The sequence below is a fragment of the Metopolophium dirhodum genome, chromosome 1 (assembly GCF_019925205.1).
Source record: "Metopolophium dirhodum isolate CAU chromosome 1, ASM1992520v1, whole genome shotgun sequence".
Classification (NCBI taxonomy): domain Eukaryota; kingdom Metazoa; phylum Arthropoda; class Insecta; order Hemiptera; family Aphididae; genus Metopolophium; species Metopolophium dirhodum.
The window spans coordinates 55,557,461-55,577,415 of record NC_083560.1 but is presented as its reverse complement, the minus strand read 5'-3'; the positions used below and the strand labels follow the sequence as shown (position 1 = coordinate 55,577,415).

General features: G+C 33.0%; 1 protein-coding gene across 1 annotated transcript in view; it reads right to left on the bottom strand.

The window, feature by feature from the left end:
* LOC132937511 (nephrin-like) overlaps positions 1–19,955 on the bottom strand; it is a 485,631-nt gene that overhangs the window by 52,231 nt on the left and 413,445 nt on the right. The window contains exon 6 of the mRNA XM_061004329.1: positions 7,691–7,842. Coding sequence (XP_060860312.1) covers positions 7,691–7,842 — 152 coding nt within the window. The remainder of the gene's footprint in view (positions 1–7,690; positions 7,843–19,955) is intronic.

Here is a 19,955-nt window from a genome sequence, read left to right as displayed (position 1 = left end):
TAACTGGTCATCAATGTTCGTTATGGCCGTGGATTATGATAAAATTTAAATTTTGCGGCATCATCAAAAACGTTGTAGTATTATGCAGTAAGATGTTCGGATGTTTTTGTCGTTGCATATTATATTATTATTGTTTGTTGTTTTATTATTATTTATTTTCTCTCTATAAAGATTAGGTTAGATTTCTGTGCTACATGATCTGAACACGACATTGTGGGTCAAGGGAAAATGGAAATTTTTCACCAATATTCGTATACCATAGTACCGATAGAGTTCACAAATAATACGCGCACAATATCTTCCTAATAATATTAATACCTGTAACTATATAAACGTGAAACTAATTTTATACTTGTATACTTTTAAACGGCTAATGTCAGAAACTACGCCACCGATTTTGCTGATTCTATTTATTTGCGTTTGTAATTGCCAGGAAAAGGTTTCACCGAAGTTAGAAATCTGGAAGGAAAAATACAACAGTGGCGCCGTCTGTCGTAGGATATTTTTGTTTATTGTGAGGTTGCTATTGGTAATTTCAGAAAATTTTTGGACTATTTAACTTTCTTGCGCGTTTATAATATTGTGATAGTAACAGCGATATTTACGTTATTATTTGTTGAAAATATTACCTAATATATTATATTAATCTCATAAGTCTAACATATTTTTCGGCAACATATTATAGATAGGAATGGAGAGGTGGTGTAAGGTGAAACACAAATATTTTGCACTCGGGTAATTCAGCTAGTATATAGTATAATATAATCTATAGGTAATAATATAGTGTTACAAGTTTTGAATCTATATTTGTTGTACGGAGCCTGTTGGCGTTGGGACCTTCGTATTCTCAGATGCTATTAAAATGCAATTTTTTTCTTCATATTCCACTGCACTCGTTAACATTATACACATAATATTATGCACTTACAAACACGTCATGTATAACGCATATATTACATATTATAATAATAATTGTGTAAAAAAATTGTGCGTTCGTTATAATAATAAATCTGCTGGCTGTGTATATGTGCGTCATTACACAGCACCCACCACAGTCATCTGGTCCCATATCAAAGGATATCCTCGTCCGTCAGTGCGCATAACATTGACCGCGACCGAGGTCACGGTTCCAAACCACACGTCGCAGTTATGTACCAATAGTTTTTTAGCGTATTGCTCGTACGACGCGCCACCGCGGGCTGATATCGATCGATCGCAGATAATAAACTATTGTTATTATTATATCGCGATGACGATGAAAATCGAAAACAGTTTACCGAACTTCGTGTGGTTATAATATTATTCGCTTATATTATATGATATTATTAATACGTGCGATATTATAGCTCATTGGTTATTAGCGGCGATGGTCCCGTGGCGCCGGTCGTTTTGAACATTACGCGTAATTCGTCGTACGGACAAGATACGCGGCGACCATAATTATAATTATCATCATACAATAATAATAATAATATTACGTATTGTAATACAGTCGCGTATAGTTATGCAGTCGGCAACACAATAGTGAAAAGGCTGGGGCGACTGTTAGCGGCGGCGGCGGTGGGGGTGGTGGTGGTCCTGTGTCCGCGCGTGTTCATCTGAGTGAAAAATAATATACTCGCAATAGTTTTTAATCTTGCCACCGACTTAAGGGTAGGGGGGTATTTACAGACGTATTAATAATAACAATACGTGCTGACCGTACACGACCGTTTCCGTCCGTTTTCTCTTCTCTGTGATTCTCACGCTCAGACGATTTCGAATTCATTCCGTTAATCACCGGGCCCCGGGGCGAAATCTAATAACAGACGTTATAATATTATATAGTATATGCCGGGTAGGCTGGTGGACGCGCGGAAACGTCGTGGAACAAAAAGGTCCAGACGAATGTGGGTGCGTGCACTTTGTGTGTGTGTGTGTGTGTGTGTGTTGTGGGGTGTGACGGCGGAGGGGGTGGGGGAGTGGTCGTCGGTGGTGGAAATCGGAAGGAAAAACGCGAAAACAGTGTTGGACGACATCCAGAGGCGGCGCTCGTTCTCCGTACGTATAATATAATATACGTAGATACCCTTCTGGCCTGTGCGAGAGAACAATATTTCGTAGCTGAACGGATGAATAATAATAATAAAAAATAAAACCGAACAAACGAACGAAGGGGTTAATGTACGCACACAATGTAATTTTAAAAAAAAAAAAAACATTTTTCTTCTCGAGCACAAATTGTAGGATATGTAAATTCCAACCGACACAATTTACAAATGTAATTTCAACGCAGTTTTAACAACACACATTCTTCAGAAAGTGGACGTTTAAATTTAATTTTCGAAACGTTCTCACCCCATTTCGTGTTCCTTTCATATTGTCATTTTTCTCGGCGCATTTTCTAGACTGTGAATAATCAAACCCTTTGCGCGTATTTGAACAAATAGAAAAGATAAAACCACGACGAAATGGAAAGCGTTATTATTACCAGCTTTCGAATACGATTTGAGAGAAAATTATAATAATATTACTGTATAATAATATATTATAGGTGCGACTGAGGCACATTATGAACGTAATAAACTTAAAGAATTCAATTCATAATTTATTCACTATTTTTTTTATTCAATATTCAATTCAGTGAGAAATTCAGAACGCTATACTGTCTATCCAATAATGTGTATATTTTTCGGGAAATAATTTTAGGTACTCAAAAAGTTTAATAAACCCTCTTTAAAGATTTAAGATGAAACAAAGATGATATCTTACATAAAAAATAATTATTGAACTGATTGAGATGTTTTTTAAAATGCTAGCACTGGCAATTATTTATTATTGAGTATCTTGAATTCATATATATATATAAATATTCTAAGAAGAATAAACATTACAAGCTATAATCTATGGTAGTTTAGAATTATTAATAGTGTTTAATAGAAATCATAATATTATCCAGCGCGACGGTAGTGGCGCGAAGCTAAGTAAAAAAAAAATAACGGAGTAGCCACTAACGTATAATAACAGGACACCGAGTTTTAACATTGAAAAATCGTCCTAATTTGTCAATTCTTCGCCAAGCTCTACAGGGCAAACGGCTGAACATATAAATAAGTAGTATGAGGTATCAATCGATCAGAAATATTGTGCAGGTGGGAATAGAGGAATTCGCTAGCAGATTGGTTAGATAGTTTGTAAGTTATAAGCAAAAATGTTCAAGTACTTTTAAGACCGAAAGGTTTTGCGTACGGAACAGTGGGATGGATAAGCGGTGGGTCGGGGAACGAAAATATCGTAAATATCCCCCGACCCACCGCTTATCAATTCCAACTACTCTCATCGCGGTGGCGGCGGCGACGATGTAGGTACTATACAACGACGCACGGACGATATTATTACTCTATGGTGACAACTGACAATATTGCAAAAACAAACCATTTCGTGACTTGCACTCGATTGTTCGCGATGTGTTTATACTTTTATTATTATTTCCTTCTATATTACTATTAGGAGGCCAGTGGTTATTAAAGATTATTATTACTATATAATACCAGATAATCAACACATCAACATTAAAAATAGTTGATATAACAACAAAAACACTTCGTTATAACTCCGTGTAAAAAAAAAGCTAAGAGACGTGATATAATATGGAAATTAAGTGAAATGCCATTTTATAATATTACAAATACCTATGATGACAAATAAGATCAATTGTAATGTTAAATACTTAGTCAACATATTGTTGATACATTATTAATTACTGTAAATACTGTAGCGGTTACTTAATTGTATTTATTTAAGTATACTTCTACGTCCTGCCAAATAGTTAAACATAATATGTTGACTAAGTATTTAACATTACAATTGATCTTATTTGTCATCATAGGTTTTAATAATATTATAAAATGGAATTTTACTAAATATCCATATTACATCACATCTTTTAAAGATTTAATCATTACAAAATTTTTTTTTTTAACTTAGATTTTTTTACACGGAGTTATAACGAAGTGTTTTTGGTGTGATATTATACTTCACAGGATCACTAATCAAAATAAGTCGATGTTGGAAATTGCAATAAAAAGGGATTTTACAAAATAATTATCCATTATTTTAGTGGAGTACTTCATTTCAGTGTGTTTAGCGAAACTGATAATCAGTTTAATATAATATAATAGTAGTCAGTGGAATAGTATTTGAAGACCATTTAAGACGCTCATCTTTGTTGATTGCGCTGAACTTCAGAATCCAAAACTGATTACGCAGAAATCAACACTATGATATTATTGATAATATCGTTGCCAGTGGTTTAAAAATTTGTCATTCTGCATTAAATACATAAAACGAATCATTTCGTCGACACGATACCATTGTATACATATAATAAAATATATATATATATATATTATTAGTGAGTCGACTACGCAACCGAGGTAAGTGTATTTTTCCAAATTTCCAAAGCTCCTTCCGCAATACCAAAATAATATATATTTTATTACAGCCATACACCATCAAAACGAGGGATAATATATAACATCAAGGGGCGGTACGAGGAGGCTTTCGATGCCGGACAGCCAGAAGATTTAACGTAATTTACGTCGTGATCGGATGTATATATAGAGACAAAAAAACAAAAGGCAATGTATAAATATGTGTGTGTGTTTGGGGTTTACTGTGTTGAGAGTAACTCTACTGTTAACGATGGTTTTGGGCGAGTTCAATCGAAACTAGAAAGGGAAAGTTTTCAACGTTATGACCACGCGTGCTCCATAGACACAACGTAAAAACAAGATATTTAAGCGCAGGGACGTTTTAGTTTTATTTCCTACTTGCAAATGTATCTGTGATGATAAATAATCACAGATTTTAATACTAGAAAAAAATCTAATACAAAGTATCAATATACTGTAAGACAAGTTACAAAATATAATAATACAGTTGAATAATATAATTGTCTGATAATTATTATCCAACAAAAACCTAACCGCAAAAAAAGGATCAAGTCCCAAACCAAACAAATACATTCATGTGCAAACAAATCTCTTGTAATTGTATTGATTTATTATCTCTTGGCCAGTTTTAATGACAAATTACCAGTGGCGGATTGAAATCTATTTCAGTTGTTGACAACGCCAAAGAGACAAAAATACGAAAAGAAACTGTACGAGTGATGAGCAATACAATTAAAAGAGATTTGTTGCACGTTAATTTTTTTGATAGACGGACTATTTTTTAAGGGGGTTTGGGACTTGTTCCTTTTTTTGTGGTTAGGTTTTGCTGAATAGCATTCCTTTTTGCTAGCTACTACATACTGGGCATCGTCTTTTATTTATATGAGACATAATAATAATATGCTGGTCTTGTAAAACTAAAAAAATACGTCTCTAGATTCCCATAAAGTGCCACTAATTTTGAAAAAAATTAAATTTTTAGATTTTTCCCTTTACTTACACAACCTATAAAATCTATCTTTGTGCTAAATGTCACGTTTCTACCTATACAAAAAGTACCATATAATGTTGATGACCAATCAGCCAAACTTTCGTGTTTTTCATTTTGATGAGTAGTTTTAAAATGAGTACCTATGGTACTTAAGTTAATTTCAAACACAAAATAAATTATCAATGCATTAGTTTCAATATTAATGTACATGAAATTACATCGAATAGTGAGGGCATGAAAAATAGTTTATTACAATTAATACTTTGCAATGTAATTTTTACTCATCACCCCAAGTTCTGACCATAATTTTAAGATTATCATAAAATGCTTATATATATAATAGCCAGTTTGAAATATTATTTTCAATATTTTTCATCAGATATAAATATTATTGCACTACATACTTTTTTGTTTCTTGTTTGGATTTGTGCATTAGTAAAAATCAGTTGCAAATAAAATAAAAAAACGAAATTCCGAATAAATTGTATATAAACTAATCCACCCACATCAACAAATAGAAACGTATTTTAAAATCAAATTTATGCAAATAACCTTTCCGTATATTATTCATGTGTTGGGTATAATTTATTTTAAGCTATTCAATAATTTGTTTATTTTGTTACTTACCTATATCACTTTACTTATTATGCCCCTATGGTATAGAATTTAAATTTCATATACAAAAAAATTGAATAGTTAAAAAAATTAATCTTAAATAACTAAGTCGTGAATAAACCATTTATTAACTGAACAAAAATCTTGAAACTTCACCACTGTTCTATAATATTAATTATCTGACTGAATTAATATTATATCATTAATATGACAACCTTAATTTTATTTTGTACTTGTAATGATATAGTTATTACATTGAGATGAATATATCCAATATAATATATAAATAATAACAGAAACTTGTTAGCATGGTTAATTATTACACAACACCTAATATGAAACTAATAAAAGTCAAAAAGTGGGGGGACGGAGTGGCCGAGTGGACTAAAGCGTCGGCTGCGACGCAGCCGACCCGAGTTCGATACCTTGGCCGCGGGCGGCATTTTTCTTGGGGCAAGTCACGGTGTCCGGAGAACAAGTGCCGCCATCCCCCCACCCTGGGTATGGCAGAAACCTACGGGTGCCCCATTAGAAATTCTGCCAAAAACACACACGTGTACCAACCTACCCAATTTAAAAACCTACAGTGCCTTCCCCCACACCTAATCGCCTATGTTGCCGCGGGTTATCTAATAAAAAAAAAAGTCAAAAATCATGACGTATTTATAATAAAAAAAGAAAAAAAACATGTTCAAATAATATAATATTTATTTTACTGTTTGAACTTATGAATAAACGCGGAATATGCTTGAGGGGAAAAAAAGCAATGTACCTTAATCGCCTAGTTCGATAAATGTGTAGACAGCAGACACTTAGGAAGAGGGGTGTTTGAAGTAGCACCTCGTTAGTGGGGATTTGTTCAATTCTTTGTCCTAATCCGAGGTCATCATATTACTAAAACATAGCCATTTGCTCGGTGAAAAATGTACGAAAGAAAAAAATAAACCTGCTAGGCATGACGTCTCAACTGATTTTTTCCTCACTATTTGTATTATATAAAAAAGTATCGTCATAATGCATATGGGGATCTGTATAAGATGAAGATATGATGTGTAGGAACTTTTTTTCAAGAAACTGAAATCCTCGTTGAAATATTTACCACAAAATAGGTAGTTTATTTGTTAATTATTGACTATCTACACGAGTCTAGATTATGTAATTATAATATACATACTATACACATTTTAATATTACCAAAATAATATAAATAACATTGTATTATTGGAATATTTACGTCATGATCATTTGCGATCCACGGTTAATGTAGAAGAATAAATCAAACCACTTTCATGGTTCAAAAAAAAACTCCAAAGGTTACGAACTAATTTTGATGTTAAATCCACTTTACAAATTCTAAAAGTTTTTCTTATATTTTATACAGCTATACCGTATGTTACTAAAACTTTTAAGATGTGTTTCATACATTTTGAATTATTCATTAAATGTTACCTAGTTATTTATCGGAAATCAAATAAAGTTTTAAAAATTAAACTAAATTTACAGCTGAGGGTAGATTATCGACGGCGAATGGATCATAATAGTTGTTTGTACATTTTTAGATATATTGTAATATGTTTTTTTTTTTTTAATGTACCAACTCCGTTTTTTCATTAAATCTGATTACTGAAATAATAACGTTGGGGTAACTCACTATTTGTTTGGCATCTGTCATTTGGGTGGCATCTTTCCACCAGGTGATGATTGGCGGTGGTTTGGCCCCTGTAACTCGGCAACTGACATTGACAGGTGAGTCTGCAGATAGTGGACGATTGTCGCCAACCAATTTAATCGATAATGGCCGTACTGCAACAAGAGACAAAAAATAAATGAACGTTTATTAAAAAAATTCATTGTTTTTAATTTCAAAATCTATTTTTGATTGTAATCTTTGGTGTGGTACAACTATATAAATGTGAATACTTATATGTAAAACTTTGTGGTAACAAAACATTTGCACTGCATAATTGATAAATTATAATGTTTGTGAAATCATTGGATTGTACCTTTAAATGTTTCTGTAGATGTTGCATGAAAACAACTGTGTGAAAGAAATACAATATGTGAATAGAAATAAGATAAATACAAATAATTATATTGCATAATATATTTGTTCTGCTTATTTTGTGGAAAAACCCCCCAGTGATAAGCACACTTCAAAAATGTCGTGTTTAATATTATATTATAATTTCATATCCAAAAAATATATAAGAAAGAATCATACGTACAGTGAAGTTTATATTCAACCTGCAATAATGTATGCTATATCAATAATTGGTTTGTTTTTTTGATGATTTAAAAACTAATTTAGTTTTGTTTTGTATGATATTGAACTTATAGACTTTAACTCAATAGAAATAGAATGCATCCTATTGAGTAATAATTTCCCTTTATATGATACGTCGTAACATTATTATATTTATAGGTAAGTACTGCGCGTTTTACTCGTCCAATCATAATAATATTACAATACAAATTACAACCTATACTCGGTAATTTTCTTTTTCCGTTTGCCCGGAATAATCATTGTGATATTATTGTATTATTCGAGGAGGTCATATTATAGCGTTTGTCCGCAACTGTTCTGGGATAAGCGTCGACGGCGTAGAATGGAAACTAAAAATGAATAAACCCGCGGCCATTATACCGGCACGTCATTGGCGCGCAAACGGAATATAACCGTAAAAAAGTCGACGACAATAACGCCGCATTACAATTCATAGGCGACGACGTCGATAAACGAAGCATTTCCATATCACTATAAAGATTATACCGTTGCGCGGTCGCCATTATCATTTCGTTCGGTTTCTTCTTTTTTTCCCCCACTCCCGTTCGGCAAGAAACGGTCGGCCGTGGCGGGGCACAACGCAACCGCAGCAAAATAATATAGAAATCAATTCAGCGAGAATAATATTCAGTCGGCGTCCGTATATGAATGGCGGCGGTAAATTCACCAAATGCGCTAAATCGCGATGGAATTTCCACCCTAAACTAAACCGCGCGAACCCATAAAATATACATATACAAGCATAAACTACACCGGGGACGCACTCTGCACGAGCGCTGACGTAACCATAAAAGTACACCCTCTCTGCACCCGGCGAGAGTTCCGTCTCGGGGTTCACGGTAAGTCCAGTAAAACAGTGGTCAAATATTATTATTATCATTGATACCAATCGGCGAACGATCAAGCACACCGACGACACGACGTTATTATATCATCACACTTGTCGCGATAATGATTCAACTATTTTGACGGAGGTCCGTTTAGTAAATTACCAAACTTTTCGCCGATGTTTTTCACTGATGTTTTTAAGACGACCGTTTTCGGCAAGACATTACAGATTTCGTTGCGATGACATCTGCCAATAGGTAGACCGAAAACAATCGCAAACTATTATACGATATAATATGTTACGTTTATTGTACGAGTGGTATATTATGTATATTGAACCGTTGAAAAAAATACAATACGATCAATAGCAATAGTGAACGGCTAAAATTAAAGCTATTTAAATTACGTTTATTGTTATAAATCACATAACTTTGATGGATTAAACGTGTATTTCGATCAAAAAAAAAAAAATAAAATAAAATAAAGGTGTAAAATGTAACAACACGGTCCATTATACGTTATGCGATATACGATAATTTGGATTAGAGTACACAAACTCATAATGCAGACGATTCTGGTGAAAAAGTATTTACCCCGTACAGACGAGTGTGTATATGATCGATCGAAACAATATCCCTATGCATATTATTATTATTATGCATTCGACGAACGCATTTAATTTGCATGTTGCGTTGCTTTCCTTTTAAATCATAATAACAATAGTCGTGTTTTATGGTATCGACATTAATTGGAATACAAATGCAGCAACTCGAACCTACTCGGCCTGTATAGTGATGAATACGAGATTTGATTAAAAAAAAAACGCTATTGAAAAATGCAAAAATTAACAATAGGTCTATTAATAATATTAATACAATAGTGAATTGTTAAAGTAATGTTATTAATTTTCACATATATATATATGAACACGACGGATATAAAAATTCTCTATCTTAACGCATTACACTCGTAATAAGATTTATTCGTTCCAATATTGTAAATCATAATGTATATATATTATATATTGTATATCCATATATATATATACATATATAAATGTATATAATGTACTCTTTGAAATATATGAACGTGAACATATCATTGTGGTCGAGCAATAAATCTTCGGTACTCGTAAAAAAAAAAGTTTTTCGCTCTCAGACGGAAAAAAATTGTTTCAAATCACTTAAGTGCTCGGAAAACGTATCGTAACTTACTATGATTTAACGTCCAAACGTAGGATTATAATATCCGTGATAGGTATTATTAACTCCTAAAAATATTGGCCTCCGAGTAAATAAAAATTCCCGGACTTAAAAGGATCCCGACTGTCCGTGAAATATGTGGCGTCTAATAAATAAGAATTTCGTCCTTCTGTTTACGGGGAGGTACGAATAAGTAGGCACCGCCATGTATATACATCGATCGAATTTAACTGATCGAGTGGTTGGATATATTATTTGAACGGACAAATTACCGTTATTATAGTGGGATTTGTGAAATCACTCGACATTATCATTTATCGCACGGTATAATAATACAGGATAGCTGCAATGTACTATATATATATATATATATATATTATAATAAAGTAATTTATGGCACTGCGGTTTGGCGGTCGGTAAAAATAAAAATTGAAAAATGTACATTCGTGTGGAATTGTTATTGTCGACAGTATTAAAACAACCGGTAAATTGTTATTGACAGCAAGTACACGCTCAGAGGCATTCGGAATTCTGACTACAGAACTACGAGGTTTTTTCTTTCTTATTATTTCGAACGTCAAAAGATGATTTTCATTTTTATACAGATCTCGTGAAAAAAAACAAATTAAAAAAAAAAAAAACATCTCAAAATTATAATGAAAACCAAACAATGATTTATATTTTACGCACTTCGTATTATACTGCAATAGACCGAATTAAAAAATATTAATTTCCGGTCGCATTATTATTAGCCGAGGGCAGTAGTACCCGTCGTGTCGTCCCGAAACGAACAACGATGGAAGGACTATAAATAAAAACAGAAATTTCACCGCGGGGCTTAAATGAGTGGCTTATATATATATATATACTATATACAGGGTAATTGAATATACTTCCGTTTCATTTTTCTCCATCGTTATCTCCCGTGACCATCATCCCCTCCCCACCGCCCAAACGCAGTACGTTCGTTCGTTCATCCCTCCGAGTTTTTAATCGGCCCGCGCACCAAACACGTAATACCTCATTAAAGATATTATAGTGTGTTTTTTCCCTACCTATTATCTTTCGTATTTATCTCCAGCGCTTTCGCCTCCACACACACACACACACACACACACACACTCACACACACACACATATATATTTATATAGGTACGGAGAAATCATTCTCGAAGCGACCCGCACATAACTAATAGCCTTTCAAAAGTGAAAAACTTTTCGCGCGCGCACTTTTAAGGGTAGGTAAACTTTTACGGTTTGTCTACCGGCTCTCCTCGATCGCTATAATTCCAACCGACCCGACCGGTGTGATCTACTCTACGCTCACCAACCAGCATCCCATCTCACTGCATCTGACATTAGACATCCCTGCGCGGGTATACCTACATGTAAATTTTTTTATTGTTTTTAACTCGCCCTGGTTCCCATCGTTTTACGCTAAACGCGACGCGACCGTGGATAACGAATTAATTTAATCCTCCGAGGGCCTCGGAGAACAGAGTTTTTTCCGCGGAACAAATTTAAATAATACCATTTTAATTATTTACGTTTTCGCCGTACCATAAACATTTATTATTTAGCGTGATAATATTTGTGCTTTTAGTGAGAGAAAAGGAATGAAATACTTCCCAGAAAGCAAAAAATAAAAAAAAACATACTTAAGTAATACGCATAATTATTGTATTATTCAAGCACGGTGTGTCAGACATAATGCATACGATTCATAAACAATTTTCCATACGATTTAAGTAGGTCGTTACATAATAATAACCACAACAACTGCGTAACCGTATAACTTTACACAATTGAATTAAACATGATTGTTAAGCAAAAATATAATAGTATAGAAATGCATCAATAACAACATTTATAAGACCGACCAAATAAACGCAGCATACAAATTTTACTGAAATTATGGGAATGTATGGGAAACTATCATTCAGCAACATCTCAAATTTCTAGAGTAATCACTACTTATATAATTATGGACAACATGAAAAGACGGTATTATGAAACGCAAATATATGTTCGAATTACCACTGTTAAAATACATATAGAAATCAATATTTCACTTGAACTAGTTATTGGTTTGAATGCACTTTGGGTACTCATAAGTTTGTATAAATGTTTCAAGTTGCAAGTATTTTATTTTAGAAGACTTTTAAAATAATTTTCGATTCAATGACGATAAAGTTCAATACTACCCTTTATAGTTATTAACATACGTATAATGGAGTTTATCGAGCACTACTGAAAAACAATATCAACATAAAAATTCAAAAACCAAAACTACAACAATGTTATATTTTAATATAGTTTAGAGGTAAAAATTAAAAATTAAAATTTAGTCAATAGAAATGAGAAAGATGTATTTTTGATTTATAATTCGTTGAAAGTTAACCTAAAATACACAAAGTTTTGATTATCGTGTAATGAAAATGCTATTATTATTTTTTTTAACGCATACAACACGAGTTAATTTATATTATTTCACTAGAACGATTATCATTATCAGCTATTGTCTAGCCATATTATAATTCAATTATATTTAACAGAAGCAACGAAGGACTAACTACATATTTTGGCGTACAATATTTTTAATTATATAATAGTACCAAAAAGTATCGTTTATTCAAAATTGTTCGAATAGAAAAAACTGACATAATTACATTGTTATAAATAACAATTACATTTCGTAAACAGAAACTACTTCGTTCGGAAATGATAGTACGCGCATATTGTGTACTATAATGACGTGTTGATAACAATTAAAAATAAACCCTTAAAATCTTCTAATTAAAGTTTGCGTGAAAAATAAAATTTCTTCACAATTTTCCAAAGATAAAAATAAAACATTAAAGAGTCAAGACATGCAAATAATATATATAATATATATTATATATTATCATAGTCAATTATGAAGGTTTTACAATAATCAGATGCGTATCTATACAACGTTGTAGTAATATTATGCATATACTTTCCTAGATTTCCTGGTTAATTCAGAAGCATAGGGAAAAAAATGTAATTTGTAGAGTTAAACCCTAAACGAGACATCACGGACGAGCGCCGACAATGCTAATAGACGCGCGTTGTCGACCCAGTATAAATTATTTTGGCGCTGTCATCAAAAAAAAAATAATAATAATAATAATAATAAAATAAACCCCCGGAACGACCTTGTTGTACTATCACCACTGACTGAACATTTTAAACACAACATCACAATATATTTCATCAACTGACATAACGTCATTATAACAAAATAATATAAAGTGTTTTAATTCTAAAACGGCGCATCGTGTATGCAATTTCGTAGCATGGACGTCAAAGCATTCAGTAAATAATAATAATGTTATTATAATAACACTGAATCTATCCATACGAAATATTATAATAGTAACTGAACCAATTACAACAGAATCGTCCTTGATATATATTACTCAAAAGTTATTACGACCTCTGATTATAACGGAGTTCATTCATAAGCACCGTATTTGAGCAACTTTTAAAATGTTAATTATTATAAATACAAATTGATATGCGTTCGCAAATTAATACTGTTAATGTTATTATTTTCAATTTATCTAAATACCTCCTGAAAAATAATCAAACATAGGAGTTCTCTTTAGCATAATATCAATGAAATAAATAAAAAAAAACTCATAGGAGATATGCTATCACATAGATACATGATATATTTAAGTGGTCGACTTATTTTACTTAAATATATTTTACCGACGAAATACGATGGAATTTTATAATATCGATACGTATTTGTGACTGATAATATTATGATCGAGGACTGATGCTTGAATCATGTTCGGTCGGCTATGGCGGGGATGAATGGCAAGAAGTTAAATAATCACGACAATTCTCTCGGTCGGCAAACACGTAACTGATAGGATGCGACCGTACAACTGGAGAGGATGGCGTCAGACTTTGTTGCTCGTCTACACCAGCCAGCAGCAGCAGTCACCGGTCTTTCACCGCTCCCTTCACACGATCAATTAAACCAGAATCGCTTTATTGTTGCTTGTGTTATATACACAATATTATAAAAGGGGTAATCCGGAACGCAATTAAATTTTATACGTGGCTTTTTCCCGAAACCGGGTGGTAACCATTTAGCCGTCGCCACCGCCGACCATCGTTACGATGCTACCACTACAACTTGGACGTCGGGAGGGATGTTAGTTCGGTGCGGGTACTGCTGGTAGTGTGTTGAACCGTGGGTGACACGCGGTGCGTTTTTATCGACCGATTTACGACAGACGAATCGTTTTTACAAGAAGAGAGCCGATAAAATCAATTGTTCTATTCGGCTGGAGATGGATGGATAATATAATATTATTGTATTTATGAAAACTACAAAAAGAGAAAAATATATAGAGAGAGAGAGAGCGTGGGATCCGTTAAAAGACATTTTCAGCAGTTTTCGGGGGTTGAGAAATTAAAAAAAAAACACGATTACTTCGTGAAACCGACTAATCTGTACCGATCTGAGCGACAACGGTTCGAAACGACATTAGAAAAAAAAGGGGAAAAAATACAATTGTGACACGTTACGTCACTTTCAATAATTAAGGTGGGTGGGCACTGGGCAAACAATATATTCGTGCCTTACAACTATTACTCGTTTATTTTAAATCCCGGGACCGATGTAAGTATGAGGTGTTCCAACTGTTCAGAGACCAAGAAATAGCGTTAATTTGGCTTCTCAAGTGTCAAGTTACCTGCAAGTACTATCTTGTACCTCCTTTGCATTATTATGTGTACAATTTAGCAGGTACTTAGGTACACGTTTTTGCCCACGAATAGAATAACTGCAATGAGATCAAAACTAATGTTTTTATAATCAAGTCAGATTCAATGAGAATAACATATAATTTATTCACTTGAAGATAGTAAAATCTAAAAGTCTAACGTTTTAGCACTAATGTTGTTATAGGCATTAGCACGGGACATTTTCAGGTAATGAATACGTGTATTTACGCGGGTACTGTCTATATATTATAATTTATTAAAGTTTTAGGTGTGGAATAAATGCTTATACTTTTGATTCAACCATTCGCAAATGCGATTCGTTGGCATTTATCCCTTTTAGTAATTGAAAGGACCTTCTACGGGTGTAGCGGAAAGTGTTGTATGCTGTTAAGTTGTGAAGCTCAAACTAAGCAGTTCATATTGCTATTGTGCTATTATATGTATAAGTTCAATTTGCTCATTGTTTTAACCAAACCATTTAAACGTTTCGTTGATTTCCGCTTAAAATATAATATTATATATAGTATAATATATTTCTGTAAATAATTGTCTTATTCCGAATATTGCTCTTTCACCGTCACGGTGGGTGATTGATTTTCTTTTTATATAAAATGTGGACTCAATTTATACTCAAATAAATTTTATGAGTTGATGAAACATTTAAACTATGACCGATTGGTTTCAGTTGGTAGTTGTATTAGTTTTTTAGATGAAAGTTGTAATTTTTTCCATGAATACTGGTCTACTTATATAATATCATTCATTTTCAAGCGAATAATTATTCCGGAACACTTTATAAAGATGCAACCACCACCGTTATTATTATATCAATAGGTATAGGCAATAATATTAATAATAATAATAATAATAATAATAATAATAATAATAATAGCTTATAGGTCGTGGTATACCAGTAGTGGTGGCGAAGAAGGTAAATCAAACGAGCCCACGCTCCCTATCTTTTGGCGTCGTCTCTCGACCGTATCCGACTCCCCTCCCCCACCGGGGTGCCCTCGGGACTTAACACTAAATTTTGATCTTCAAATAACCATTTGCTCCCACCCCAATAGTTTTAGACACCGGTAGAGCACATAAATTCTGTCGCGAATATGGTGAAATTATTGCCGTTTAACGTTAGTATAAATTAATATTGAGCACGATGGAAGTCTATAATATTATTGTACAGATATGAAATTTGATTCTATAATAGAGGGCTTTATAGTATTAAATATTCATGTTTTAACATAAGATCTATTTTTTATTTTAGCATTTCTATAAAATTATTTCCACCTACCGTCGGAAGGTATTGATGAGTTGTAAAAATAAGTGTAATTGCATATGATAAATAATTCTGTAATTAAATTATGTAATATTTTTCAATTCTTTTTTTTTTGCAACCAAAATCTCGTCAAATTAAATTTTTTTTGAATATAATTAAATTTAAAAATATATTTTTTTTTATATATAGTCTATATTGATTTATATGTTTGTATCAGTGGCATTATTCAAATCATTTTACAAAACTTTTTGATATTTTGTACGAACTTAATATTTATTTAAATGATGCAAAGGATAATAAATGAAATTAACTCCCTACACAATACAAACACAATATTATGGTAGTGAAATGCTCGTCTTTCTGGTGATGTTATCATGTTTGTCTGCGGTTCACACCAGACAGTTTTCAGAATTTATTTAGGTACAAACTAAATAATGTTATGCTTTAATTATTGCAACGGTATGGTTTAACATGTTATGTTTTTATCCGAACATATTATTTATCTTAATAACATTATTACAATTGAAAACTATGGTTTTTCAAAGTCTTATGACATTTTTATATTATAGCATATTTTTAATTACGAATAAATCGTTTAAAATATATATAACCTGACCTGTTATATATCTTTTATAAAAAATTATTCAACATACCAGAAACATGAAAGTTTTGTTTCATTTCAATTTTTTTATAAAATAGTTTTCCACCTGGATTTATTATTAGACAAAATTATAACTATAATGAATCGCTTATTTCTTTAACGATTTGTGATAATTAAAAAAAAAAAATAATAATAATAATACCTGCCGAGTGAAGTATTTTACGACAAATTAATATTAAACCACAGTGAAACACATATATAACTTGAAACGTAAATATAGATGAATGGTTTTGAATTATCTGTAAATTATATTATAGAACATGCACCACTAAACATATAAAGACAAAATCAATTGTTTGGCTTTACTATTATTACAATATATTTTAAGGTTTGAATTAATATTGTTTGTTTGTTGTATGGTTGATATTCATTTGATTGAATTTAGGTAACTTTGACATTAAACATAATCAATAGACGAGTAAATATTAACGATTCGGAAATTTAACAATGTTTATCGTGACAGCCCGACCGTGCGACGTTAAAATAAAAATTATAGACCACCGCAGATAATGTTAATATGATAACCACAACAATCGCATGTGATTCGTTGAATTTGAGATCCAGCTAAAACCTGGCCGAATGCATCGGATAAATTGACTGATTATTGATTTACTATGTCAAAAAACAAAAAAAAACGCGAATGCGACGGAAACTGCAGCACGACTGTCGTGCGCGGTCGGGACGACGGTATAATAATATTATGTTCTACGGGTCCGACTTCCTGAAATTGTATTCTCTCACCGTCTCTTATACTACGGACAAAACTAGTGAAAAGGCCGTTTCATTTGCTATTCAGAGCAGTTTTATTTTTTCAGGCAGGGAAAAAAGTTTTAGCGCATCCCTTGCACCGACGGGAGAGGGGGGTGCGCGTGTTTGTTTTGTTGTTGTCGTCTCTGTCAGCCACTCGGCAGCGACCACTATAAATCGTCGGCGACACGACGGCCCCGGACGCGTGTCTTTTCACCACCACCGCCGCCACCTATTAACTATATGTATACACATGCGAGTATACGCAAAACAACGTTAAAACAATTGCCGGACGGGTGCTCGGCGTATTTGGTGGAGGACGGAGGAGGTGGCAGTAAATTACCGGGATGCATCGCTCGGACCGGGGATTTCGGGAGAGAAGGCCTATGCGAGAGGTGTAATCGAGCACCATAAATCTGCCACGACGACGACGGCCGACTTGACGGGGCTGGAAAGCAGCAGCAGCAATTGTGTAGTATTCTCGTTTTACACGCCCACGCACGAGTGGCACTAGCTAGTCGTAGTGTGCCATGGCAACTACGACAGTATAGTCGTTGTATTGGTGTACGCGGCGCCTATATTATATTATTTTATTACAATACGTTTTATATTATATTCTTATGCGTTATACGACATAGCGTATTGTCACGCTGTTACAGATCGATTTTTATAATATATTATGCTGTCGAATGTGGCTCGCGTTCGATTCCGAATATTCTTTGGCCGACCGTACGTGAACGACGAGCGAGGACATCAGCACAAAATGATCGTAATTAGGTCATTATTTTTTATCGAGTTAATCAGCGATTCCGTGTACCGTGTGCTGTTTCAAAAAAAAAAATAATATTCTAACCGGACCCGCGTTTGTCCGCAGTTCATTATATCGACTCGGAAATACTAATAATATTATAAAAGCTACGCGTGTATACTGCAGTGATTTTTCCACTCGATTAGAATTACGTGCTTCGTTGTGCACACCTGTACAATACACGAGACAATGATATTTTCCCCGTGTAAAAAATGATATTATATGGTTATAGTAATAATATGTAATGCATACATTTTATCGTTTTTCATTGTTTCGCATTGTACCTGTTCAACAGATGGGAATGTCAACTACTGCGTAATACCAGTGTATAGCAACTGAACACAACCGTGTTGTCGTTTTCATACAAATAAAATATTATAATGCATGCACATTGTTAATATATTATTGGTGTTTCGTGTCGTGTTTGCAATATGAAAACACTAACGCGCATTGTTGTTCTATTATACCTATATACGTTTTTTTTCGATGGAACGAATTGATTTCCTGCCATTTGACAATAGTGTAATTTTCACAGAATATTTTGAATTGTTATTGTTGTAATAATAATAATATTATTATAACCAATTTCCATTGCATCGGATATTTTGCTAATCAGAAAGACACGACCTGATCAAACCCGAGGGACAACGAGCAATTCATTCATACGACTCTATTAGTATATACGAGTTGTTGTACGACTCGCATAATAGTCTACTCCAGAAACTTATATCTATCAGTTTATAACTTTACTATATAGTATTATACTGAGAGATTATAGCTGATAAGTGTTATTAACTATTGACTATACTGAAGTCAGACCACGGCTAGAAATACCATTATTATTGAAGGAGTATTATATGGGAAGTGCAGCTTATGCCATATTGAAAACAAATGATTGGAGGTTAATATTTAATTTCCCAAACAGCCGTAATGCTTTTCATTTTTTTTACATTCGAAAATATTACGAAAATATGATGGTTCAATTCACAACATTTTAATTACAGGTAAAATAATTATTATTATATTTGTACGTTCCACGTAAGCCTGCAGGTGATTACAGAAAGCTAATTATAGTAGTTCGAGGATATTTTTATTTATTAAAAATAAAACCTATAATAGTTCTATTAAAAAAATTAATTGACTAAATAACATGTAATCCCAGGTCTTAGACGTTTTTGCCAAATCGAGTGACTATGGCCTTGAACCGATCTACAGAGTGGGAGGGGAGGTGGTGTTTTTAGGTAAATATTTTATATCAGTGTTATAAAATTATTTGAAAATGTCAGGTAACAATATTATAATATTCATATTAAAATGTATATACAATAATGAAACTGACA